Genomic DNA, 27,489 nt, shown 5'->3' on the forward strand with positions numbered 1-27,489 from the left:
TCGAGTGTATCCTCAAATCTGGGGATTTGAACCCCCTGTGGGCTTTGAGTTGGCGCTATACTGTCTCAGGTCGTGTGTCTACTAGTGATTTGAGATGTCTGATCAACTCAGCATTATGATACGAACAAGTGATAACCTTTATTAATTGACGAAAAGTCCCGGTCAATGGTAGCTATGAGTCTAGCAACCAAGTCTGGTGACCGTAGAACAAAAGGCCTAACTGTTATGGTTAAAGTTGGCAGTGACTTAAACCAATATTGGCCAAGGCAAATTCCAACTATCAGTACTAGGCACATACTCTATGGATAACAATTAAATTTCACTACAAAGACAAAAGCTTTGTGCTAGTCACTGGGTGGAAACCATATATCTCAATGAACATCTATAAATAGACCAACCATTCATCTTTCATATTTCACTGCCTGTCAGTGCATATCAGTGCAGCAGCTTAACCTCGGTAATTACTTATAAACACACTGCCGTCACTCCATCCTTCTTTCCAATGCACGTGACAACACGAAAAAGGAAAGCAGTCACGATGGCAGCCCCCACCCAATCCCATAACGCCTTACCCGATGGCTTCAGTGTCACTACTATCACTCTTGACCTGAATCGCGCGGAGTTCAAACGGTTTCTACACGCCAGCCAAGACGTGCCCGGAACGAAAGAGTATTGGTCGGCTCCCCCAACCTCCATTCTTTGGCTCAGCTGTCATCCCCACAATTCTTACTACGACAAGGACGGCAAGGGCTGGGAGGCTATCGAGAGAAAACATGTTGCGACGCTGATCCGCGCCTTTACAAACATCCGAGCGAAATTCCCGACTCTCCAACCGGTATACGGTGTTATAGCCATTGGGGTGGATCTGCGACTGTACAGGGAGAGGCTGAACACAGAGAATGAAGCCGAGAATGGAAAGCTTGCGGTGGAGCAGTTCTGGTTCAACGAAAAGAACGTTTTTCACGATTTTAACGACATCGAAATCGTGAAGCAGTGGATGTCATCCATCCCTCTCAACTTTGAGCCGGATACACGTCTTAAGTCTGACCTTAAGGAACTCTATGGTTGGGATCCCATTTTCATCGACTTGTTGGGTATGTCTTGGCTGGATTCAGATTGATCTGACTAGCAGTTTATACTGCTGAGTGGATGCTTCGTGCTCTTTGCCAGACCGGTCTACGATAAGGCCCTCTATTTCCTGACAGACTTTGTTTCCGAGTTTATTGATTAACTCTGCGTGTTCGGGATAGTAATGTGGAACGGAACTATTTATGCTAGGAGATGGTAAGGGAGAACTGGGCGAAGCTATTCCTCATGTTATGATTTCCCCATTGTGCCTAATTACATGTGATCAATTGTGAGGGTTGCATGTTCAATTATTCGTATTCAGCTGTCCTGAGACAATAAAGATAATGTTGCAAAAAGTCGAAACTGCCTACTACATAGGGAAAGTCTCGTCTCTGTCCCATTTATCAAGCACCTTCAGTTCCAGATCAAACATAGTAAATCTCTTCTTTAACGCCATCAAGAGAGCGTATATATCCGGCTGAATATCATTCGCGGCCTTCCGATGATTGTATTCCAGCTGAAACGCCTCCAGGGAATAGTGGGGTATATTCGGTGGACACACGAAAGGCACGCGGTCCACCTCATCGATCGGCTGCTGCAACACGACAGTTGTCATCAGAGGGAACAACACATACTCCTTCATTCCTACCTGACTCTCCAATACCTGCCTCAGTTGGCTCGCTAGCACAGGCAATATTCCCCGATCACAATCCTCCAGAAACAGTCCTTCCAGACTCAAAGGTAAGACATCCCATAGATTATTACTCGCCCAGACATTGGAGAAATGGCCGTTTTGGGGACTGCCACCATTCCGCACCACTGTTAGGAGATTATCCACACGAATCCGCACCTGCCGTAGCGAGTAAAATACCCTTAGGTCCCCGATAGGGATTCCTGGAAGGTCCTGCGTACGTCTCTCGTATTCCTTCATACGGAGAGATCTCTCGACAGTCACCCAGAGTTCTTGAAGAGAGTTGCACGACGCTTCAGTCAGACCCTGGTACAGCTCAACTGGGTTCAAGATATTGGTCGGTGTTGAAGTAGCGACATACTGTGTTTGAGCAACGGGTGATGCCTGGCGCATTGAGGTACTGATCCCAGCATTCTGGTTGGTATGGTCGGTGGTTGCTTGCGTATTGACTTGTGGGAGTCCTCTGTCGTAATGGCGGTAGATGAGGGACTTGAGCTTGGGGAGGCGTGTAAGGAGGCTTGGGAGTGTTGCAATGGTGGAGCAGCCGTGGAGGGTAAGGTGCGTTAGGTCGGAGTGGAAATAAGATTGATACACCGGAAGGATCGGGAAAAGAGATGATGCGTCAAGCAAGTCGGTTGCATCGCCTTCTTCTGTGAATGATGGGGGTTGGTAGTTATCAATGGCTCTAACGAGGCGAATCTTCCGTATTGAAGGGAGCTGGGTAAACGGTATGAAGCTAGATAGATATGAGCAGTCAACAGGCATCTGAGGGCTGAAGTTCAGCTCTGATAGCTGGGTAAGACCTGTGAGAGGGTCATTTGGGTCAGTCAGCCGCGATAGAATGGACTGCAGGTATGGCGAATTTGCGTCGAGGTATTTGAGCTCCAGCTTGCGCAAATTGGGCAGTTGGAGCAGCAGAATGGAGAACCATGCATCTTCACGGCCGGCTTCCAGTGCTTCGCGCCACCAGCATACCTGGTCAGGAAGTGCCTTGAGAGATTGCAAGAGGGCTTCGAGGAGCACGGAGTCGAGAGGAAGAGGCGTCTTGGGAATTCGGCCAACGAACAGATCCTCTACGCTAAGGATTTGAATGGCGGATGCAATGTGGATATACCGACATGTGTTCAGTGTGGCAGAGACGATGAATGGAAGATATGGGACGTTCTCAAACCTTGGGTAAGAGCCTGTGTGGACATGGAACGCTTGGTGCACAAGGGGCATGAACATTGTGTAGAGTCGCCAACAGACCCGCAGCAGGGGGGTGATGTACCAGCCTTGGTCGTTGGAGAAGACACTGTGAGCCGCGGGGCCAAGGCATTCCCAAATCTGCAGCAGCACTATATCAGGCAAACGATCAAGCATTCCAATATGCTGTGGTTATTAATGCATGTGGGTCCTACTCTGACTTCGTAGGTCCGGACCTGCTCCGTGCCCGGTTTATATATTGTGCGGATAGTAACAAGCTAGGGGCCAGTTGTGCTGCACCCAAGGCAGCAATCCCATTGTAGTGGCACTATAATATTCATACCCTTCGCCTAGACGCACTAATACTCACGTTAATCACATCCAACAAGCAGTTCATATGCTTTTAGAGAATGCATCTTCTCGCTCCGCCAATTGTAGGACATTGTACGCCTTTGTTAATGGGGTTGACGTACGTCTGAGTATGAAGTTACTAGGCTGCTAACTGAAACCGAAGGGAAGGTAATGACTTTCAATAATTCTTCACTCCTTGATTTCAAGCCTTCATATGCTGCCTGGAGAAAGTGATACTGATGTCTCAAGGGTTAATTAGGTGCCAAACTGAAACAGACTGAAGGGACTATTTTCTCTGAAGTATCATTTCTACCACATCCCTTGCTTGATGTAGATGAGATAGTTTGGAGGGAATATCTGAGACGATCCTATGTTTGGGTAATTTCATTCTGTTACATTCGCCGGGGAGGGGGGGGGGGGGGGGCCGCTATCATCCACGAGAGAGGTGAACTTAGACCTAAACTCTACCACAGCTCAGTTTGGATGTAATTATCGAATGAGAATTGAAGGAATAGTTAGGATGAATTTAAGAACACCAATAAATCATCTGTGCATCTATTACTGCAACCTCTTCCTGGCGTCACGGATGGGGAAGGAATGTTCCTTGCCTTGTCATGGAAATTCCCAGTATTGTGCATTATGAATAGTTCAAGGTCTTATTTTAGACCATTCATAACAATGCCACCAGACCCATTTCGATGTACCTCCTCTGCCCCGCGTGTTTGTGTGACTTCATCTGTGAAACTTTGTCAAGATCATCCTTTGAACTCTTCATGTGCCAGGCCTACACATCTCATGCAAATAATGAGAATCCTTGGAGAGAATCCCCAACATACAAATGTCCATTTGTCTCTTCTTCAGACCTTACTGTGTCCTCATTATGTTCATTCCCCAATAGTGATCCAAAATACCGTGTCATTCCTTGTGTATCTGGCATCATTATATACGATCTAAGGTCATGTTGAAAATCAAACAAGAGACTCAGCGCAGCTAACGGGGCACTTTGCGAGAATGTCCAGCATGTCGTTAATATCCGTCTCTTTTCTACTTGTTGCTAAGGCCTGTCGCCAATAAAAGACGGTAGAGGCCTCTATGAAAGAATATTTAGTCTTGTTTGGCATCGAGTCTCCTTTATCCGACTTTCTCATTTGCTACTACTAATTACTGGGAGACTCCGACCCCTTTGTTGCTAGTCTACAGATGGTCAGGTTTAAAGGACCAGCATCTTGTCCCCATCCAACACTATGAACCTAACAACAACAACAAAATGTCCACCAGTAATCTGCCAATCCTGACGAAGCTAAACGGCTCTACTTCCGACCAGGTGACACCAGTCACTGTAGAGCCGACCCGCAGCCTCACTATCCAGACGAAAAGGAGGATGTCGATCATCCCACCTCCGATTGATCCACTCGAGCAACTGGTGTGCATCATTTGTATGGAGGAATCCATCCCTCCACACGTAAGACTTACTCAATCGTCTCCAACACAGTCACATCCGTTCTAACACTACTCTCCTAGATGCTCTCTGATATAATTAGCGAAGCATACGCGAGCGACCGAAGTCTTCCCCCCGGTCTGATACTCTTAGACACCAGCTTTATACACGCCCTCGATTCCCTGACTCCCGAGTCAGCCAGTGTTCCCCCAGTCGACCACATGTTCTGCTCGCCTTTCGTGGGAATGGGTGTCGAGCAGATAACGGACGTTATAACCAATACCTGCCAGAAAAGTATCCTCAGTACGAGGCTATTCTTCCTTGCGGATGATCTGACGGCCGCCACAGAAACACTCCGAAAAGTTGAAGTTGGCAAAACATTGGATTGGCATAGTTCTCGGGTTCCATGGAGAGATGCGAACGTTGTGGCTGCCAAGTGGACTCGCGGATACGCTTCTGGTATGATCACCAGTGATTGCTATTGACTCATAATACCAAAAGTCGTTATTATGCATATGACTCGACTAAGTAAATAGATAGTCTAATGACAAACCATAGTACTGCATTAATAATGTCAATACACATTTCGATGACGGATTCTATGGAGTAACTGGAAAATGTTCTCTCGAGCCGACCGTGTAGGAGACCTCCTGGGTAAGGGTTGAGGTTGGTCCATTATCAACAAAAGCCCGTAATAGTCTTGTAGAATAAATTGGGCGACTGAAAACACCTTGGATCAATGTAGTTTTAAAACGGTCGGTGGGTATGTCTTTGAGATCAGGATTGTTCAGCTCTTGTTTAGAATCGCGATCGGGTGACAGTCGCCGAGCAGGTGCGGGGACGGGAAACCAGTTGCCTCAAACGGCGAAATTTTGCCCCGTTTCGGCATTTGGCCGAATCAATGGGGCGATGGAACCACGGGTCCTAAACAAGCTTGTTTGCAGCGCTTTCCTTCCTATCATTGCCATATTTGTCATTGCTATGTCTCATGGAAGTGTCCTTGCAAAGCCTCCCTCGCCATTTTGTGTAGGCTGAGGCTGTGTAATCCACCATCCTGGACAATCGGTGTTTAGCTGTCTACATGCCTTTCAAACCAATTAGCCTTTTCTACAGGTTCTGGACCTATGTGCAATTTTTGTATAGAATTTACAGCTGTTCCGCTTCCCATAACCTTCCTCGTCTTGTCACATCTGACCAGGATAGTATAGCCCTCATATCATCTAGAATCGTCACCAATGTTAGAATTAGAAAAGCGGCTGGTGGCCATGCTTCTCCGCGAGCAGCTGCGCTGAAGCCGCAACAGCCGCATTGCATCCACTAGAAATGGCGCCCGCAACCACCTTGTACGGAGTCATACAGTCGCCCGCAGCAAACACGCCCCGGATGTTGGTCTGATAGAAAGGGGCTGCGGCAGCTATATCGCCCGTGCCGGGAACAAAACTAGGTGCGAGGTCCAGACCCAACTGAGTAGCGAGGGCACTCTTGACCTGCGTGTCAGGGTTATGAACGAGAAAAGCTTCTTCGACCTGGCTACCATCGGCAAGCTGGACCTGAACAGAGACTGGATTACTCAGATCGTCCCCATTGAGCGACACACCGGTTATTTCACGATTGTCGACCTTGAACACTGTTTTGCTGCCCTTATCGGCTAAGGTAGCAGCCAACTGGGAGTTAAGGGCCTCTTGTCCATTGGTATAGATGGTAACCTGCTCGGCCAGCTGGGCAGCATTTTCCGCCTGATGCATCGCCATCGGCACATTTGCGGCGGACTGGATGGCTAGAACGCCTGCTCGCTTTGCACTGCGGTCCTCGTATCCTTTGCAGAAGAGACAGTGGAAGCTATTTCCAAAGAATTAGCTCAGATCTAAGATAGCACGTGGAGAGTCATGGAATATGGAGCTCACATGCGCTTTCCCCAGGCATCAGCATAACCGGGAATGGGTGGGAAAATGTCCTGGGATCCAGTGGCAAGGATCAATTTCCTTCCTTCCCAAGAACTCCCATTCTCATCTGTTACTTTGAAAAGACCGTCGTCTTTCTTCTCCGCCTTTGCGATAGTTGCATTCTCCAGGCGAATGGTGGAATAGTTCGAGAGGATCTCCTGGCGAGCCTTCTCTCGGAATTGAGCAGGATCTTTGTGATCCCATGTTGGGATCATGTGCATAAAGGAGGAATTGCCGTTGCGGTAGGACTGATTATCGAAGAGGATCGCTGTGTGTAATTGTCGTGCAAGAGTGAGGGCTGCTGTTAGGCCAGCGGGGCCGCCGCCAATGATGAGAACATCGACAAGGTCGGCAGGCATTGTTATCACGTTGGGTGTTCCTGTTTGCGAGGTCAGTGGTGAATGGGAATTATGTGACGGGGAGAAAGAGAGAATTCACCAGGATCGACTCATTGCTTAAATGATCGCGTAGAAGGTGTTGGTCGGTGGGGTTAACGGGGGCGGGGTGTTAGAAAGGCTGTTGGGGAAACTAAATGCTGGTCTAAAATCTTACCCCGTCAAAAGAACAAAGGCTGGGCCCACATCTATGACAGGGGTAAATTGGAGATCAACAAAGGAAGGGGAAAAGGCAACACTTCCTTGTCAGTAGTCACAATAACTTTGCAGTGATGGAATGAATTAACTAAATAATAAAACAGTAAGTCAAGCTCATTCCTGGTATACTCTAACCTAATTATATGAGATCGGTATTCAGCACATTATGATACATTATGCTTTCCTAGCTACCAATTACCAGACCATAAAACTTTTTTTTGGAATATCACAATGTTTGCTTTCCAATACTTATATGCACCTGCTGTATTGCTAGCTCTGAATCCATGCACCACTGGACACATATCCCTGTCGACCTGAGTTGTTGGCGAACCTCTGGCATTCGCACTAAACTACCAGGGGGGTCTGTCCGCGCCTCCAAGTCCGAACAAACCCGACCGGTCAGTTGGAGACCAGAAAGGGCCTGAAAGGCGAGCTTCTGCAATTTGCGGCGAAGACAGGAGACTCTATCGCAATCGCTGAAAGAATGAGCAGGATGAGAAGTTGATGGTGACCAGGTTGTAGCTGAGATTGGCAGTACCGAGTTGTACCTTAATCAACATTTATAGTCCTACACCGTTCCAAAATCGGTACCGCGGCTTGGTGCAAAGGGGTCCACTGGTTCCGTCAAAACACTCGCTCCCGGTGAATACGAATACGCATGGGTCTTCGACGGAGCGGACCTGCTACCAGCATTTCGCACAGGCAGTGTTATGAGGGACAAGATCTACAGAGTGAACGGAAAGATCGTCTGCTCCAAACTTGGAATACCTCCACCTGGGATGTTCGATCCACCGTAACATTCACAAAGCCGTCAACGAAATCTGAATATAATAAGTAGGCAGAAGGAAACAAAACGGGTCCGACCTATCAAGTAGACAATGGAAGGAAGAACACTCACGCAGTCATAAATAGTCTGGGGAAGCAGGAAAGCAATTAACAACGAAAGCCAGTTCGAGACGTTCGCGTACTATCCACAAGTTGCTCCCAACAGGACCAGCGACCCAGCGACAAAATAAAAGAAATAACATAGTCTGAAAATACTTCTGTGGATCGTCTAAGTAGGTATCATGTCCTCTGGTGCTACATATGACTTATTACCGCTACCAAGCCTTCGTTAATATATATTGTAGTGTATACCTGCTCAGCCTTCCCTTCGTCCAAGAGCGGAGTATGAGAGCGTTGACAAATCCAGCAGTATTCCTGTTTGGATCTTCTCCTAATTTATAACAAAGTGTCTATACTCCGTCGACTTAAAGTGTTTTCAACCGTCTATAACTGTGTTTCGTAGACGCTGGAGGCTAGATAGCTTGGAGAGTCGTATATGCTGCTAGCTGGCTATCTGGTGTAGCGAGAGCCCCCCTCTCACAGCAGGAGAGTTCTGCGATTAATGTATTCTTCTATGATGGCCTGCTCTACCGCCGGAAGACAAAACACACGAAGGGCGGATCACCAACTAGCTGCACACTATTAGACGCCGCAGGAACAGGTCAATCTCAGAGGAGAAAGTTCTGGATTATGTAATATGCTATAGTTAACTAACATTCTATAGGTCTTCTGTAGCTTGTGTGTTGCCGGGGGCTCTAGGGGCAAGAGGTCCGATTCTAGGGCTTCGGTACGCCCAGAGGGCATCTGGACCAAGGTGACCCGATGTCGGTGGCTAGAAGGCTTGATCGGACGAGTAGACTTGGAGTCGAAGCCGATCAGGCTGGCCCCTCGATCCGTGTCTACGGATTCTACTCTCAGGCAACTGGTGGTCACTAGGCTTAAATTTTGCCAGTGCCATTGAACACCTATGCTTACTTCTACAAAACTACTGGCATGTGCGTAGTATCCTGTATGTGAGGCTTGAAACGCGGGCGCTTCCTTCCAGCTTTTAACTAATAGATGGTATCAATACTCGGCCCAGGATAAGAAGGTATTCTTGGGAACAATGCTCTTGAGTCGCACTCAACACAGTATAGTCGTCAGGGGACCAGCTTAGACATAATAGACATAGTACGAGGCTATACTGGGTCTGAGGCGTGAGGCGTATGCCTGAAAGGGTTATTCTGCATTTTTGGGCACTTCATGGGCAACCCGTCTGGTTCCCATGATGGGCAGTGGGTAGCGTATATTTGCGGCCCCTAATTATATTCAATTTTACCACCTTGTCAAATAGTGACTCACGCATACATTAAGGTGTCTTGGCGTTAGGGTCTCTAAATAAGCTCGTACTGCGGGCCGGAAGGAGGTTTCGGACCTTCGTGTACATCTCCATTGTTACTGGTGATTTTCCGTCCCTTGAAACGGGATCTAGGTCTCCCAAAAAAAACCAACACGGCGTAAAGAAAGCGCAGAGACCTGTGTGGACCAAGCAGTACCATGGCATTTGACATTGATAGGTGCACCTACATGAAGTGAACAGAAGTAAATCGACACGCCAAAGATCGAAGTTCAGGGATCCAACTAGCGAAGTCCGAGACCACTGACAAATAGCCTTGATATCGGTCCTTCAATCAATTTGGGTTTGGAGATTCGAACTGGCAAAATGTGAGGCATTAGATAATCTCTCCCGACAAAGCAACTAGTACACCAAAATCTCCTCCTCCTTTCCTCCCCCGTCCCTCCATTTTTTAAGCACCTTCTTCATATCCGCCGCGACATTCTGAGCATACTCAGGCCCAGCGGCCCCGGCAGGCAAGTCCGCTGGGTTCCCCCTCACCCAAGCAACAGGTTCTTTGGTAACACCCGCGAATTTCTGCTTAAGCTCTTCAACCTGCTGAGGCTCATAGCCGCGACCAAATATTACCGCGCGAGGAGGCCGGCTGTAATCGTGGGTTCCTATTTCATTGGGACTCCGAGACTGAGGATCGCGACCTGCAAGCAGATGCGGGAGTTCAGCCTCTGCAGCCTCATATGACAGGATGAAGTGGATGACTGAGGAGCATTAGGACCATGCTTAGTTTATTTCAGGATTGCATATCAAGAACCTTCGTATTCAGGCAGTAGGTGCTGGGAGATTGATTTCCCCATCGCGGGTATTCTGCCGCAGGCAACTACTGGCACTGGCTGAGTGAATGAAGACATGTTGCGAGAGCTGTACGCTGTACGCTGTGCGCTGCGCATGAAGGTATTTTGGAGCATTGGAGACGGGGCATCATGGAGTAGGCTGACCGCGATAATTCTATTTATATTCCTCGTTGCGGCGCGCTCGGTCTTGATGATGAGTTGATGACGTTCGGATAGAGCAGGAGAGCCCGTGAATTCAAAGCCGTAAATAAACTTTGGGCGCAGTTCGGGCCAATCGTGGCGGCCCACCGATTTTTCGATTATTCAACAGTCCCGACGCCCCGACCCTGATGAGTAAACTGGCAACGCCGTCACATCCTTTTCGCGTTCTCAGATTATCCATTACATCACAGCATGTCTTCAAGATTGAAAGAGGGGCCTCAAAAGCAATACACCATGGTCGAAGCAATGAATGACGCGCCCGCGCCTCGCAAGAGAGGCCGGCCACGAAATGCGACGGACGATCAACAAGCTCCCGAGGTGGGCACATCGAAGCAAATACAGAAAGCAAGTTGGAACTAACTCAAGGAATCCAGAGACGTAGAAGGCAGCTTCGTGTCGCGCAGCAAGCATATCGCAGGAGAAAGGAGACCACGATCGTCAATCTGCAATCTCGCGTACAGGAACTCGAGTCAGGCATCGAGAAGCTCAGCGAGTCGTTCCTTTCCTTCAGTAATCTTCTGTTCGAGGCTGGGATTCTTCAAAATCAGCCTTCTATCACAGCTGCTCTGCAAAAAATTACACAGCAATACGTGTCGCTTGCCAAAAGGGGCTGCGACGAGGCCGAACAACCTGCAGCCCCGGCGGATGTGGCGCCGTCAATGTCTCCCACGCTTAGCAATACACAAGATATCATATCAAATTACAATACGCTCATAACGCAACTTGATTCATTGCCCATAATCGGTAATACTTTCCCGCCCGAGTCGGACCTCGCGGCTCAATGGCCTGACTTATCACAACTACCCCCTACGCCACCCTTCCAAGAACAAGCAATTCTGCCGTTCGGAATAGCCTTGTCGCCTCCGAATATCTCCTTCTCATCCATCGCTAGTCCTGCTCCTGCCTTGAATTTCCCGACCATACTATCGCCCGATAATTCATTGAAGCAAGGGCGCTGGACACTCTCACACCTTCTAGTCCGACAATGCTGCGAGACTGGATACTGTCTGTTAACAAGCTTGTCTGGAGACGATCCAATGGTCAAAGCAATCTTCGGGAAACAATTGGCCATCAACGAGCGCAACTGCTTGATCTCCGGATTTGTCGCCGTCATGCACGACGACACAGGAGACACGATTGAGTTGAGGACAAGAGTCCTTAATTCGAGGAGGAACAGCTACTCGCCTGAACGACTCGCCCTTTCCTCGCGAACGTGGCAGATTGTTAATGAATCGGGTCCTGATGAGTGGATGGATGCGAGTGGTGTGCAAAGGCTGCTACAGCAGCGAGGGATTCGTCTTCAGGGCCCGGGCTCGCCCCTCTCCCGTTCCCCGTTCAATTCGGCTCCGCAGCTCAACGCAGTGAGCTTCATTAAATGTGAGTAACGCCGCGATCAATGGTTCTTTGTGTCTTCTTGTCCGTGCATTTACTGACCTGGTCGTAGATCTTTCCCTCCGCACTATCTGTCTCGGTCGCGGGCCAGCGTTCCGAAAGCGCGATGTCGAAAATGCCATTCGCCTTGCCACTCTTGAAGATCCTTGGGCGTTTAACCCTGTGTACGAAATACCATGAATTATGTATAACAACAACATATGTCTACGATAGATATAATCTCCGCTTACTTTGCATGATGCGACGATTAGAACCAGGATCCCACTATGGAGTTGAGGAAATCCTCCCAATGCATATGTTCCCTATGTCCGCGAAATTTCTTTTAAAAAAGTGCCTTTTGCATCCCAACAATTCATTTCGACTTTCACTTTAGCGTCTAGGGGCTGGCCTTTGAAATCCAGGGCCGGACTCCATAATCACCTATATTTTCCATTAATGTTCTGTCCCTATTTGGGTCACACAAATGCGCAGGCACATTTCTAGTCACGTCGACACCAAATAGAGACTCTGTCATGGATCACCCCATTCTTATCCTTGCCCACAGTGTGTGTGCGCTCTGGCTGCCAGTACGCCACTCTCTCCAGGCCCGCCTTGCTGGGCTCTCGCAACGGGTCCGCGTCGACAAGACCCTTATCGTTGTAGGAGATCTTCTCACCGGGGTGGCTCAGATGCTCCATGTAGGCCTCGGAAGGAGAGGCAAATGGAGGGCCGGGGGCCAATGGATCCTTATGACGAGGAGATTCCAGACAGATCAGATTGCCTGCAGGGAAGGGAGCAAGGAGCTCGGTGTGTCGCAGAGCCCATTTAGGACGGAGCTCTGGGTTCAGAGCACAGAAAAACTAGATGGTTGTCAGAAGGTGAGTCCAAAAAGACCAGAAGGATCCAGCGTGGGTCGGAAAAGGCACATCAAAATTCTAAACACAGAGTGAACCATCTTGCGGTGCCGTCCGTAGGACGCAGAGTACAAGTGGAGAGAAAACAATAGCAATGACGGAATGGAGCCCAACAGCGGCAGTGAGTGATATACATACCGTGTAATCATAAATGACATCAATCCATTTCGAGGCACTCCAATTTCCTTCAACCAGGTGTCATCAAAGAAATCCCCCTGGACGAAAGTGACCTTCCCTTTGCCAGCTTTCTCATCTCGCACGCGGTACCGGCTACTGTTCACCTTCTCCTCCTTCTTGCACGCTTCGACGGCCGCGGCGCTGCACTCCAGGCCATAGGCGTCATACCCAAAGCTCGCGAATAAGAGCACGTCGACTCCACGTCCACAGCCCGGCACTAGGGCCTTCCGCCTCTCACCGTCCTGGGCGATGGGCCCGCCAATGGTGCCAGCTCGCTGGACCAGGGTGTCCTCTAGCGCGGGGTTGGGGAAGCCACGATCCCAGGGTAAATTATCACCTTTGTCCCAGAGGGAGGCCCAGCCCTTAAGATAACTGTCCCCTTGATATTTGGCCCAATATGCTTGAGCATCCTTGGGATCAATGTTGGTAGGAGTCGTCATGGCAATGGGGTGGCGATGGAGTCGGGGGAAGTTAAGAGATGCTCGCGCTGGCGCGACTGTGATAAACAGGGTAAAAAAATAGGAATAGTACAAAGTGATCAGAAACTATTGCCTGCACAGGGAAGTAAATGATAACGGGTGCACGGCATCTGTTCTACTTATAGCTCCCTACACCCGTAATTGAGTGCCTTTACTCTGTGATTAGAAATCGTTGTCGATGGGATAACCTGAAGCTCTGACCGCGAACCAATAGTCAGGTGTTGGGTCGAAAGTTAGGTTAGTTTATCAGTCTTTATCTGTTTATTCATCATTCCGAGAGAGAGCAGTTGAGAAAAGTGGAGATTTCCACTACAGTGGCATGGGATTGGCCCAGGCGGAAATCTTGGGCCCACCGTCGTCCAAGAATCACGCTGCTCTCCACTAGTTCCAGTCACCATTCTCTCCGGCATTTTTTTCCTGAAGGCTTAACTGTCATTGGGGCTGACTACAGAAAACCACACTCGCTCGAATCTGCCATGCAAAATCAGGAAGTTATAAGTAGTGGAGACGCAGCCGGGGACCAAAAAGATAAGGTGTTGGCTGATGACATCAACTTTAATGTTGCACCGCTACCTGAAAATATATCTAAACATTTCAACGCTGAGGTCCAATATCTGGCCGGAAGGGAGTAGTAGTTAGTGGCGGTGGCAAGTTATAATCAAGCCGATAGGTTAATAACTTAACTTGGGATCAGACAAAGAATTCCCATTTGAAGAAAGAAAGGTATAACCATTAGGATAAGTTGGTTCAGTCGATCTTCATTTAACGCACTGAATTAATTTCTTGTCATTCGACCATCGTAGCTCGCAATGGATGTGATTGATTAGTCGGATCAAACCAACTGTCGATCCACGGATTATAAGGTCAGACCCGCCCAAATGGGGCAGGGGGCTCCCGCAATTAAGCCTGGCCAGTCATTGCAGCTACTGCGTAATGGGTTAGTGGGTTGGTTAACTTAACTAGAACTGGGAATGTATAATAATCACTCCGAGCGGACATGTCTGATGATTTAGCAAAGATGGTTGAACTAAGTCAACTCATCACGCCTAAGGAGGTGTTTTAATGTTGAGTAATGGACATAACTCTCTGGTTATCTGACCAGCGAAGGATTCCCTTGCTGTATTACAGTGAAGGTCTGAATACTATTGGGTCAGCAAGCACTATAATACGCGTGATGCCACTGATTAATACACTCTGCGTGATTATCGTTTTCACAACCGAAATTCGGACTTTGACTTATACACCGCCACTGGATGCCTTGTTGAACGGTTCTACTACGCTCATACTTTTACCGTGTCCGCCCTGACCTCCACCATGGCCTGCGGCATCAAGTATTGATGCGGAGTCCACAATTGCCGACGACAATCTTCAGACCCCGGATGCCAAGGAAGAAACGGAAGATGTCTCGATCTATTGTTCCAGACCGACATGACTCTCTGCAGTAAGCAGAAAGTAGGCAGGGGTGTGGCATGAGCGAATTCTTGTGTGGAAGAAACCTGGTAGGTGTGGCGGTAACGCCCCCCTTCATTGGGTGCATGGTAGAAGATATCTACTCTATAGCAGAGCCACTGCGAGTTACTACTCGCATAAGTATCTACTCACAACGGAGTAGATGGTAGGTATCACTAGTCGAGATAAGGACATGCAAGTCCCGAAAACGCGCAAGCAGCTGCAGGCCGCTCGGGCTTCCTTTCCCTGTTCTACTTAGTTCTAGAGCGGGAAGAGTCAATCGCGCATGAGTTGGCCAGGGTCTTGCTCGGCCCTACGGACTAGTGGGGTAGCCATTTAAATAAGGATTGCCGCTTCTTCCGAGTTTATTACTTTCGTCCACGTTTCCCTCTCTGCCTGGCGTATAGATAATCTCTCTTCTCTCCTTCCTTGATGATAGACTGGATTGATCCATATTACATATATGATTCATGCATACCATGTCGCAAGCGCCGACTTTCAACAAACCTTCCACTCCATCTAATCAGGGGAATAACCAAGAGGAACAGCCGAACTTGCAGCAAACAAATTCTGAGCATGAGGCTCTCCTGCCGGAAAGAGAGCCACGGGGGCCTCCAAACGCTCCTGTGGTCATATTTTGTATCTCCTGTATCACTTTTATTGGTTCTTATCTAGGTGGCCTTGTCACCGTGTCTGTTCCACAAATCTCCTCGGATCTACACCTAAGTCCTGGAGTGGAGTTATGGTGTGTTCCAAATCTTTGCGTTGTGGTCGCATCAAACAGAAGGCAGGACTGACAAAGAGATGAAATAGGCCAGTATCAATGTTCGCCCTGGGAACAGGGTGCACACTCCTCATTTCGGGTGCCATCTCCGATGCGGTAGACAGTAAAGCAACTCTGCTCGCGGGATGCTTTCTACAGAGTGTTTCCTCGATGGCCTGTGGCCTTGCTCAAAGCGGAACCCAACTTATCATCTTCAGAATCATTTCTGGTGTCGCGATTTCACTCTGTATGCCGTCTGCCATGAGCATCATTGCTGAGCAGTTCCCATCAGGAAAGCTCAGGAATCTTGCCTTTGCTCTGATGGGATCGGGTCAACCCATCGGATTCGGTGTCGGACTTCTTCTGGGTGGTGTTTTTGCAGACACTGTGAGCTGGCGCTGGGGCTTTTACAGCGCAGCGATTGCCAATACCCCGGTCTTGCTCCTATCGGTATGGCAATTGCCCGCCAGAACCTCTAAGCAACAGGGTGTTTCATGGCGTAATATCTTCTTTGGGATTGACTGGATCGGAGCTCTTACTGCAAGTGCTGCGCTGGCTCTACTCTCATATGCTTTAGCGTTCGTATAACCCAAGGTCGAATTGACATGGAAAAATATCACTAACTTGGACTACTCACTATATTAGGGTCATTACAGATAATGTATCAAAGATCCATGAATCAAGCACCATTATACTTTTCTGCCTGTCTATCATTCTCATGTCCTTCTTCGCTATCTGGCAAGGTCAACAAGAGCATCGTTCTCGGCCCACCTTAATCAAGAACTCGTTGTGGAAGAACTCAGCCTTCACCTGCATCTGCGCCAACGTGTTCCTCATCTGGGGTGCCTTCAACGCCTTTGAGCAAATAGCCAACTTCTTCTTCCAGGACGTTCAGCAACTCTCGGTATTCAGTACTTCAGTACGCTTCATCCCAGTGACTGTCATGGGCGTACTCACAAGCCTGGTCACTGGCATGATTTTGCATCGAGTGCGCGCAGACTCCCTGATCAACTGGGCCACTATTCTCTCATCCCTCTCGCCGCTGCTCATAGCAATTATCAATCCCGCGTGGACATATTGGCGCAGTGCATTCTTTGCCATGTGCCTCAACCCCATCGCAGCTGATGTTCTATTCACGGTTTCGACCATTCTTATCGCTGGAATGTTTCCTGCGGAAACACAGGGACTGGCTGCCGGTGTATTCAATACAGTGTCGCAGTTCGGTCGAAGCATTGGGCTGGCATTAGTGGCGTTGATCGCAAATGGTGTCACTGATAAGTACGCTCAATCGGAGAACAAGGAGAGTCCGGGGGCATTGATGGTGGGCTATCGGGCGGCGTTTTGGTTCCTTTTTGCGATGAATATTGCCAGTTTGGTGGTGAGTTCAATCGGGTTGCGGAAGATCGGGAATGTGGGACGACAAAGATCTTCAGAGGTCTAAGTCTTCGCGGGTATTACTGTCTGTGAGATTCATGGATATCAATCAGTGAATAGAACATAAACAGATAATAATAGAGAACCAAAATCGGTATTGATGGTGACAATTATCTGAAACTATATATATTGTGACGGATGTCCTGCCACTCGCAAACTGTTAAGAACAAACTACATCCTATTTAACCAATAGCCAATAGGAGTATCCCAGAGTAATAGCTCCCTACAATTTCGCTCTATTCTGACCTCTCTTCAATCTCAACCAATATTCATCCTTGGCCTTCAAGATTTCAAATGCCTCATCGGCCCACCTATCCTCAAACGGGGCTAATCCAGCCCCCTCACCCGCAATCTCCAACAATGCCTCAAAATACTCCCTAAAATCCGGCTTGATTTCGTGGAACGCCACCCCATTCCCTTTGATCTTCAGCCTCTCAAACTCCCATCGATCCTGCTCCGCCTGACTCGGCAGCTCCTTCGCCCGACCAGAGAAATATCTCGCCACCGCAACAGCCTGGTACTCGTAGACGCGGAAGCTGAGAGCAGCACGCACTTGTCCCACCAGCGCCAGCGATGGATCCGAAATACGGAATATATGCTGATAAAAGCCCGCGACGCGGTTATTAGCCGTGACGGGGTCCGGGACAAGGAAGGGGTAGGATGCGGTGTAGCCTGTGGCGAAGATGACTCGGTCGAGTGATTCGAGTTTAGTGCCGTCGGTGAAGTGGGCTGTTACGGTGTTGTTTGTGCTTCCTGATGCCGGGGTAGGTTCGAGGCGAGATAGAGTGGGCTTGCGCTCGACGTTGGGCAGGGTCCAGGCATTCTCGAGGGCGGGGTTGATTCCGCGTTGGCTGATGTAGAGGGGTCCGGAGACGATCTCGTGGAGTTCGGTGACCAGGTCAGCGGCGGAAACGTTGCCGCCAATAATGAGGACGCGCTTGTTTACGTAGTTGTCGGCGTGGCGAAAGGCCTTGGCGTGTTCGAAGGCGTGGGGGTGTGTTAAGGCTGTGGTGGATAGGCCAGGGATAGATGGGATGGAAGGCACGTTGTAGTGACCTGAAGCGATAATTACGGCGTCGAAGGTCTCGGTCCACCAGTAGTCTTGGGGTAGGCCGTGGTAGAGCTGGCCGGTTTTACGGAGGGTCAGGGTCCATTCGTGGCCGGTTTTCTCGACCCGTTCGACTGTCGTGCTTAGCGAGACTAGGTGCAGGTAGGGGATGAAGAGGTCCTCCAGGTAGTTGGCCACGGTACGGAACGGACGGGAGGCATTGGATGGGCCGAAGGTTTTGATTGAGGTTGATGAGTTGATTTCGGGAAATGGTGTGTGGGTGAAAGCCATTGTTTTGGCACCGACATTGCTGTCGAGGTGGGAGTAAATCCCTGTTCTGGCACTGGTGTCTTCCGGGCGTGGAGAGGTGAACTGGGGAAGACTGGTGGGGATGTTGGGAGTCTGTGATGGGCTACCGGGGGCATGAAACGGGTCTGGGGCTGGGTCATAGTGCCAAATGCCTCCTACACGGTCGCGCCTCTCGAAGACCCGAATTTTGTCAAAGGTATTCTCGTCATGGAGAGCCTTGACGGCGGAGAGGCCTGAAGGGCCTGTGCCAATGACAGCAATTCGACGATATCTAGGTGTCATGTTTGCATTTGCAGATTGATGTGACGTGGTATACAGATACATCCTACAGCCCTCACGTCGATATATATACTGGCAGTTGTGCGGGGAAATCATCCCTTGGAGACATCATGTTGCGTGCTATTGCCGTTGCGTGATCGACGCTAGAATGAGCCATGCAGTTGGTTTGCCGGCCGTAGGCAGATTCGGGGACGATAAGTGGTCAATGGCATACCAAATCTTTCGGCAGATGGTGTCATCGGGATTGCTATCTCTACTTTTACGCAATACCTCGACTGTGACTGATAGTCTAGAAGTGAATACTCTATGCATTTTCTCTATGAGGGTTATAGTGACCCCGTGATATCCTTCTCTGAATCCGCTGCCTCAACAAGACATGTGATGCCTTAGGCAGAAATTACTCATGCTTCCCGAAATATCATTGGTTTTTACAGCCTCTTCCTCCTCTATTTCAACCTTTGTTTCTGTTCCTTACAAATACTTGTTTCATTATACCTCTTCCTTCTCTATTTCAACCTTTGCTTTTATTTCTTGTAAATACTTGTTTTATTATATCTCTTTCTTTTTTATTTTAATTTTTACTTTTATTTTTTATAAATACTTACTTTATCACACCTCTTCCTCCTTTATTTTAATCTTTATTTTTATTTTTTATAAATACTTACTTTATTATATCTCTTTTTTCTTTATTTTAATTTTTATTTTTATTTCTTATAAATATTTACTTTATTACATTTCTTCTTTCTCTATTTTAATTTTTACTTCTATTTTTTATAAATATTTATTTTATTATATCTCTTCCTCCTTTATTTCAATTTTTATTTAAAGAGATGCGCTGAAGCAGAGATCTAATATCTATTTAAATATAATATTTAGAAATAGCTATATTATAACTAGCTATAAATATACTATAAATATTTTTTTATAAATATATAAAAAAATAGTCTAGACATATCCCTTAACCAGTAGAGATCTTGTTTAATTCTGAAAAATAATAAACTATAAATTCTGATTTATATTATAGAAAAATCTGATTTTTAATAAAATATATTTTTGTATTCAAGGGGCCTAATAGATTTTTATAAAAATAAATTATTTTAAATTATAGTAGCCAGCATTATAACTAACTATATTATTTATAATATTATTATAAAAAATTATATATTATTATATTAAGATACTATAACTACTACTATTCTATAACTTATTTAAATATTATATTTTATATTTAAATAGAAAAAAATAAATAATATTATTCTAGAATATGCCAGGTATTAAATATATTAATCAGTAATATATTATTTAGATTTATTATAAAAAAATTTTTTTAATATTACTAGACTACTCTAGATCAGATATTAAAAAAATAATTTAAATTATAAATCAAATCTCAAGATATATATATATAATAGACTTATATATAATCTAATATAAATAAAATATTAATTAAATCTAAATCTATCTATTATCTTTCTTATTATTTTAATTTATAATTATCTTATCTATTATTCTTTAATTATAATACTATTTACTAATAAACTATAATCTCAAGTAACCTGTTTCTTAATACTTCTAAAGTATTCTAGAGTAAGTATAATATATAAAAATCTTAAAACAGATAGCTAAGATAGATAATATTATTTAAATTTTTTTTTATTTTTTTTTATAATTTATTATTTTCTATACAGTCTTTTCTATTTTATAAATATATTAATAATAATTCTTTATAGAACAGACTAGTCTAGTTAAATAAATAAATATATTTTTATTTAAATAACTAGAGCTACTAAATATCAATATTTAAGAACTAGTTAAGATAAATATTATTCTTATTAAATACTGCTATACTCTAATTATACTAATTAAAAATAAATCTAAAAAAAAATCCAGCTAATTAGATATCACAGTCTTTATCTAATTAATAAAAAAGATTTATATCTAGTTACTCAGCTAGAAAAATCTTATTAATTATTTATTTTAATTTATTTAATTCTTATATAATAAGATAAAAATAACTAGAAATAAATTTTCTAATCTATTTTCTATCTTATTTAATAATTTTTATATTAATAGTAGTTCTAAGATATTAGAGCAGACAGAATTATAGATCTAAATTTATTAAAATAATAATAAATTATTCTATCAGACATTATACTTAATAATTATTAAAAACTTTATATAAATTATTATTTAGAAAACAGGACTGACAGTATATATCTATATACTAGAAATATATAAATTAAAAAATATTAATATTTATACAGTCAGTTGCAAGAATAAAAAAATTTTAATAAAATATAATAATAAATAGCTCTAATATCTTAAATAAAATAAGTTTATATATATTATTAATAATTATTATTTAATACTTATATACAGTGTTCCAAGAGCTTTATTTATTAAAAAAAATATAATAAATAATAATATTAGATAATAGATTAAACAGTTTAATATATAAATACTAGAAATATATATTTTATATATTAACTAGGCAGGTGACCACCAGGTTTCTAAAATTATAAAATTAAAGAATTTTCTAGTTATTAATTTTAATTAATTATAAAATATTAATATACTCTTATATACAGATAAGCTCTATTTTAAAAAATTTATATATTATATAGAATTATATAATTCTAAAACCTGTCTAATATAATATATTAAATATTAAATATTTAAATATATTTATTATAAATATATTTATTTTATTTATTATTTTTTTATTTAAGCCTATATAATAAAAACATATATTTAAATTATATTAATTTTATATATACTAATTACAAAGATTTATATACTATCTATAATAAAAATTATCTAGCCTAGAAAAAAGTTAACAAGATTATTAAATATTTTAAAAGAAATAAAACTAGATATTATCCAGAATTATTAACTATAATCTAGCTAGCTATAGCCTAGCCAGTTATAATATTAATTACTTTAAATATATTTTCAGAGATTAGAACTAAATAGAAACATAATTTCCTATTTAATAAAAAAAATTATAAATATATAATATTTAAATTATTAAATTTATTAAAATTATTAGAATTATTATATAAGCAAAGACCTGCTAAATACTGTAAAATATATTAATTTATTTTAAATAAATATAATTATATTTCTATAATAATAATACTAGTAATAATTTTTATATATATTTATATTAAGAGCAGTCTTATCAAATACTACTAATTAATTTTAATAAAACTTTATAAATATTTTTTAAAAGCAGTTTCAGAATTTAAAATAATCTTAAAATCTAAAATAATCTTAAGATCTAAAGTAATCTCAAGATTTTAATTAAAAAGTAATACCCTGTCAGGACTAGAATATTCTTAAAATAAAAATAATAAATCTAATTAAATAAAAGCTACAGTTAATATAAAAATCTTAAATTAATAAATTATATAATTCTCAGCTTCTGACTCAGAGATCTCTAGTAAATTTATATTTCTGAAAATAATATTTAAATACTCCAGAGATATATATAATATTTTTTAATCTATTCTAGAATAATAACTTAAAATAAAAGTCTCTTAAAAAATTAAAAAAAAGAATATATACAGACTAATTTTATTTAAATAAAGCCTGATAAATAATTACAGGCAGATTAGTTAATATAAAATATATATTCTTCTATAAAATATTATATAAAAACTAATAGATTAAAAAATATTTAATAAATTAGAAACAGCTAGCCAAGCCTGCTAGCTAATAAATATAAATATAAAAATTATTAAAAAAAATATTAAAATTAATAAAACTATTAAGTCTAATATTAAGATAGTAAATACTATAAGTATATTTAAAAGATATATTTAATTTAATTTTAATAAAAAAAATAATGACTATATAGCTAATCTTATAAATTTTCTAGTATAATATTTAATATTTTTTATATAAAATCATGATCTCTTTCCTCCAAGATCTTAGAATTTTTAATTATAATATTATTATTATATAAAAACTATAAATTAATCTTAAGATAGATATAATATACTTTTTTCTAGCAATAAAAATATATTTTAATTTTTATTAAATTAATATATAGAATTTTTATAAGTTTAAAATATATATATTTATCTGGAAGATCCTCTTCTGGAATCTAGTATATTATAATTAATATATTATATTTATATATATTATAATAAAAGACTATATCAAGATCTTTATATATAATATATATAACTCTCTATAGACTGCTATGAATAAAGAAATTTATTATTTTTAAAAAATTTTATTTAAAGTAGATATTATATCTAGAAAAAAATAATATATTATACTTAATAATTTTAATATTTAAGACCTGATTTAGAATAAATAAATTTATATATTAAAAATTTATAATAAAAAATATACCAAGGCCCTCCAGATAATTATTAAATAAAAATTATTAATAATTATTATATTAAAAAATTTTATTATAAAATTAATTATTAAAATTTAAAATAGAAAGATTTACTTATTAATTAAACAGAGGATATTCCACAAAAACTAGATATTATATTAAATTTTATATTAATCTTATAGAATCTATAATATTAAATAAAATATATTTAATTAATTTTATAATTAAGCAGAATATCTGATTACTATCTTATTAAAATAAAAATTAATATTATTTTATAATTAAAGAAGCCAACAGCCTGCTATAATTAAAAAATTATAAATAAAATAAAATTTTAGTAAATCCTAACTAAGATTCTTCTTAAATAAAATTAAAAATATCTTTCTAGCTTAGATATTAATTTTAATTAAAATATAATAAATCTTATAAAAATAATAAATAAAATAGTTAAAGTTTTTATTTTTCTAGTCTAGTTTAATTTCTATATATAATCAGAATTTATATCTATATATAAAAAATTATAGATACCTGCTAAATAAATCTAAAGAAAAATTATTTAATAATAATAAAAATACTAAATAAGAATATTTAAAATAATAATATTAGAAATATAATATTAATACAGCTATATATAAACTTATATTAAGAAATATTATATACTTATCTTTTAAAAATAAATTAAATAAATTATTATATCAGATAACACATCCAAGCTATAAAATCTTAGTAAATAAACTAAAAATTATATATTCTACTAGTCTTTTATATTCTTAATTATTAAAGATAGTATCCTGTATTTTAAACTAGATAATAAAACTAGAATCTTAATAAAATTATTCTTTTTATTATTTTTTTATTACTAATCTGGTAGATATAGAAAATTATAAATATTTTAATTTATTTAATATATTTTTACTAGCAGAGTAAAAGATCAAGATTATAATTAATTAATTTAAAATAAATAAAATATCTAGTTCAAATAATATTTTAAACAAGGTTCTATAAGTAGCTAAAAATATATTTATTTCTTAATTAATATATTTATTTAATATATATTTTAAGATAGACAAGTGCCTGAACCACTTCTAAAAAATTAAAATAATTATTTTTTATAAATTCAGTAAAAACAATTACTTTAAACTGAAATTATATTAGTTAATTATATTATTTAATATTTTTAGTAAGGCTTTTAAAGTATGTATAATTATTTAATTTAATTATTTTATAAAATAATATTACCTGCTGCCAGATAACTACTATAATAATAAAAAAAATAAAATATTAAATTAATTTTATATATTATAATTAAGACTATAAAATCTGCCTAGAAGTAAGAGAAAATTATAATTATTTTATTTTTTAATATTTCTAAAATATTTAATAATATCTTATATATATAATTAATCTATAATCTCTATAAATACAGAATATCTAATAACTTAATTAAATAAATCTAATTTTTTCTGAAAGATTATTATATTATTTTAAAATTATTAGAATATCAGCAGCTACAGGCTAAGATTAATATAAATATTCTTTAAGAATTTCTATTCTTTTTAATTCTATATTTTTTTATAATATAAATATAGTAAGCAGCTCACCAAGTAATATTAAATATATTAATAATATAATTATAATTATAGCCGGGCTAGATAAAAAAATAAATTACTAATATTTAGTATTATAATATAATAAAATTTATAAAATATAGTTAGTTATATATACATTAATTTTTACTTTTAAAAAATTTATTTTAATATATTTTTAATTATATTTCCAGGACCAGAAACACCCCGACCTGATTAATAAAAAATTAAATCTTAATTTTAAAAATAACTATATTATTATCTCTAATTAATCAGTTTACTTATTCAGGATTATTTTAGACTAATATTTATAATTTAATAGATATATAACAGTAATTAATAAAAAGTATTTTAAAGATATTCAAGCCCTGAACTCAGTAAGAAAATCTAAATAAAATCTTTTATTAATTAAAAAAAAATCTTATATAAAGATTTTATTATTTTATAAATCTTATATATATCTTTAATCTGGTATATATTCTAGATTTATAATTAAATATTCTGTTATAATTAGCAGATCCAGATATTTATAATTATTTAATAAAAAACAGAATACAGTATTATTAGAAACTTTAAAATAATTACTAGAAATATATTTAATATTAAATTATATATAATATTAATAAAGTAATACCTTTATAAGATTAGACTAAAAATAGTTATTTAAATTATATTATCAAATATATACGCGGGTATTATTAAAAAAGAATTTATAATAATAAGATTTTATTATAAATCTCTTTAAAATAGATAGAAAAAGAGCTATTCTTATAAAAAAAATTAATATTCAGAAAATTAAATTAAAATTATCTTATATAATCCTGTCCTGGTAAATCTTTTTTTATATATTAATTAAGATTATAAAGAAATAAGTTTTAATTAATTATATAATTATAAAGACTGTATACAGCAGTATCCTGAAATTATATATAAATAAATTTAATTACTATAAAAAAATCAGAGCTATTATTATTTTTTTAAATAATATAATTAAATATAACCAGCAAGTATACCTGAAAATAGATTAGAAAAATATTATTTTTTATATTAAACTAGTTAGAATTATTCTGGCTCTATAAATAATATAAAAGAATCTTCTCTTTTAAAAAATAATTAAAATATATATAAATAATTAGAATATATTTTAATATCTTCTTAATTTTAATATATAATTAAAATAATTTCTTATCTAACATATTATCAATCTTATTAAAAAATATTATAAATAAGAATAGAATATCAGCTTCTACTAGATCCTGATTTATATAAAAATTTTTAATAATAAATTTATAGATAAGATAATTAAATATATTATTAAATAATTTTTAAATAATATAATTAACAGTTCTAAGATACTGCAGGTATTAGATTACTAAATTTTATAATTATTTATTAATATCTAGATCAAGATATTAATAAAAAAATAATAATATTAATATAAATAATATATAAATTATAATAAGATCTTTTAATAATATATTCTGGAGATCAGTATAAAATTAATATAATTTTATATAAATTTAATTTTAATTTAGTAGAGTACCCTCTTCCAGATTTAAATAGAAAAAATTAAATTAAATATATTCTTATATATAGCTCAGAAGATTAATTCTATCTAATATAAATAATATTATATAATACTAGAAATAGTATATTATGTCTTATTTATATATAACTTATATAATAAATTCTAATACTTAATCTAGTATAACACCTAATTAATACATTCCAGATAGAATACTTATAATACTTACTGCTACTAAAGCCACCTCAGGTATATAATATAGAAAAAAAATAATAATTATTAATAATAATAAATACAAGTTCTGGATAACAGAGAATTAGATATAAATATATTTTAAAAATCAGAGAAATATATAATAAATAAAAGATATATTTATAAATCTACATCACTGACTTCTCTCTTATAGTTTCTTATATTTAATAATAATAACCAACTTTAATAATAAATAAATTATTTATAGATTATATATATATATATACAGAAACTTATTAAACTAATAGATTACAGAGAAAAGAGTATAGGACCTAGTATAAGATTATAAAGATATAAAAATATATATAAAATTATACAGATCCCTATAATTACTATAAAAGATAATAGAATATAAAAGTTTTATAAATCTTTAATCTATATAAGATTTTTATACAGATCTCTATAATTATAGAATCTTTAATTAGACAGGGAATAGGAGTAAGCAGGTCCAGGATCTTATAATAAGATTTTCTATAATAAAACTCATCATAATATTTATATAAGAATAAAATAAAGAATATAATACAAGAAATTAGAAAAAATATATAAAGAAAATTAAAAGAAATATATAAATAAAATTAAATAAATCTTATAAAAAGATATTCTTATAGAATTATCTATAAAATATCTACAAGAGAACAGCTACGCGCGTTCTGATTAGTCAGAGTAAACTTGGGGATAGTTTCATGTTTAAATTACAGTATTTAAGTAATATTATAAGATTACGAGGGTTCAATATAGGAAAGAAATAGGATTATTAGGAATAGGATCCTGTACATTAGATTTGCAGCTCAGAGGCTCACTCAGGCTGCAGGCGCCCTGCAAGAGCGCCCTGGCTGTGCTATATTAGGGTAACCTAATCTATCTATCTATCTATCTATCTATCTATCTATCATTGGTTTTTACACTTGTCTTATTACTTCCGTGCGGCAAAGGTAGTCGGCTGTTGCAAAAATAAGTGAATGTTCGGGCTCTGCTCCTGGCCTCTTCTCTAGCAGAGCACCGCGACTTCTAAACCTTGGAAACATCTGCAAGCATAGCTTAAAATAAGTTTATATCCGTACCAGTCTTAT

At 38.9% G+C, this 27,489-nt stretch overlaps 10 protein-coding genes across 10 annotated transcripts; 4 read left to right on the forward strand and 6 right to left on the reverse strand.

The window, feature by feature from the left end:
• Nucleotides 1–538: 538 nt before the first annotated feature.
• Nucleotides 539–1,120, forward strand: AKAW2_61052S (uncharacterized protein; the record flags this gene model as incomplete). Its single annotated transcript, XM_041693246.1, has 1 exon — nt 539–1,120. One exon carries the CDS (start codon nt 539–541, stop codon nt 1,118–1,120), a length of 582 nt encoding a protein of 193 aa, XP_041546550.1.
• A 318-nt stretch (nt 1,121–1,438) lies between these two features.
• On the reverse strand, nt 1,439–2,986 carry AKAW2_61053A (uncharacterized protein; the record flags this gene model as incomplete). Its single annotated transcript, XM_041693247.1, has 1 exon — nt 1,439–2,986. One exon carries the CDS (start codon nt 2,984–2,986, stop codon nt 1,439–1,441), a length of 1,548 nt encoding a protein of 515 aa, XP_041546551.1.
• A 1,830-nt stretch (nt 2,987–4,816) lies between these two features.
• On the forward strand, nt 4,817–5,218 carry AKAW2_61054S (uncharacterized protein; the record flags this gene model as incomplete). Its single annotated transcript, XM_041693248.1, has 2 exons — nt 4,817–5,027; nt 5,082–5,218. 2 exons carry the CDS (start codon nt 4,817–4,819, stop codon nt 5,216–5,218), a joined length of 348 nt encoding a protein of 115 aa, XP_041546552.1.
• A 759-nt stretch (nt 5,219–5,977) lies between these two features.
• AKAW2_61055A (NAD(P)/FAD-dependent oxidoreductase) lies at nt 5,978–7,035 on the reverse strand (the record flags this gene model as incomplete). The annotated part of the gene is made up of 2 exons (XM_041693249.1): nt 5,978–6,572; nt 6,638–7,035. 2 exons carry the CDS (start codon nt 7,033–7,035, stop codon nt 5,978–5,980), a joined length of 993 nt encoding a protein of 330 aa, XP_041546553.1.
• A 2,797-nt stretch (nt 7,036–9,832) lies between these two features.
• AKAW2_61056A (uncharacterized protein) lies at nt 9,833–10,392 on the reverse strand (the record flags this gene model as incomplete). Its single annotated transcript, XM_041693250.1, has 2 exons — nt 9,833–10,185; nt 10,239–10,392. The coding sequence occupies 2 exons, from the start codon at nt 10,390–10,392 to the stop codon at nt 9,833–9,835; spliced, it is 507 nt and encodes a 168-aa protein (XP_041546554.1).
• Nucleotides 10,393–10,671: 279 nt separating this feature from the next.
• On the forward strand, nt 10,672–12,051 carry AKAW2_61057S (bZIP transcription factor; the record flags this gene model as incomplete). The annotated part of the gene is made up of 3 exons (XM_041693251.1): nt 10,672–10,797; nt 10,854–11,856; nt 11,924–12,051. The coding sequence occupies 3 exons, from the start codon at nt 10,672–10,674 to the stop codon at nt 12,049–12,051; spliced, it is 1,257 nt and encodes a 418-aa protein (XP_041546555.1).
• A 299-nt stretch (nt 12,052–12,350) lies between these two features.
• Nucleotides 12,351–12,548, reverse strand: AKAW2_61058A (uncharacterized protein; the record flags this gene model as incomplete). The annotated part of the gene is made up of 1 exon (XM_041693252.1): nt 12,351–12,548. One exon carries the CDS (start codon nt 12,546–12,548, stop codon nt 12,351–12,353), a length of 198 nt encoding a protein of 65 aa, XP_041546556.1.
• A 146-nt stretch (nt 12,549–12,694) lies between these two features.
• Nucleotides 12,695–13,381, reverse strand: AKAW2_61059A (uncharacterized protein; the record flags this gene model as incomplete). Its single annotated transcript, XM_041693253.1, has 2 exons — nt 12,695–12,710; nt 12,903–13,381. 2 exons carry the CDS (start codon nt 13,379–13,381, stop codon nt 12,695–12,697), a joined length of 495 nt encoding a protein of 164 aa, XP_041546557.1.
• A 1,958-nt stretch (nt 13,382–15,339) lies between these two features.
• AKAW2_61060S (uncharacterized protein) lies at nt 15,340–17,073 on the forward strand (the record flags this gene model as incomplete). Its single annotated transcript, XM_041693254.1, has 3 exons — nt 15,340–15,614; nt 15,683–16,210; nt 16,278–17,073. 3 exons carry the CDS (start codon nt 15,340–15,342, stop codon nt 17,071–17,073), a joined length of 1,599 nt encoding a protein of 532 aa, XP_041546558.1.
• A 216-nt stretch (nt 17,074–17,289) lies between these two features.
• Nucleotides 17,290–18,705, reverse strand: AKAW2_61061A (uncharacterized protein; the record flags this gene model as incomplete). The annotated part of the gene is made up of 1 exon (XM_041693255.1): nt 17,290–18,705. The coding sequence occupies one exon, from the start codon at nt 18,703–18,705 to the stop codon at nt 17,290–17,292; it is 1,416 nt and encodes a 471-aa protein (XP_041546559.1).
• Between the last annotated feature and the right edge of the window lie 8,784 nt (nt 18,706–27,489).

This window comes from Aspergillus luchuensis, chromosome 6 (assembly GCF_016861625.1).
Source record: "Aspergillus luchuensis IFO 4308 DNA, chromosome 6, nearly complete sequence".
Lineage (NCBI taxonomy): Eukaryota > Fungi > Ascomycota > Eurotiomycetes > Eurotiales > Aspergillaceae > Aspergillus > Aspergillus luchuensis.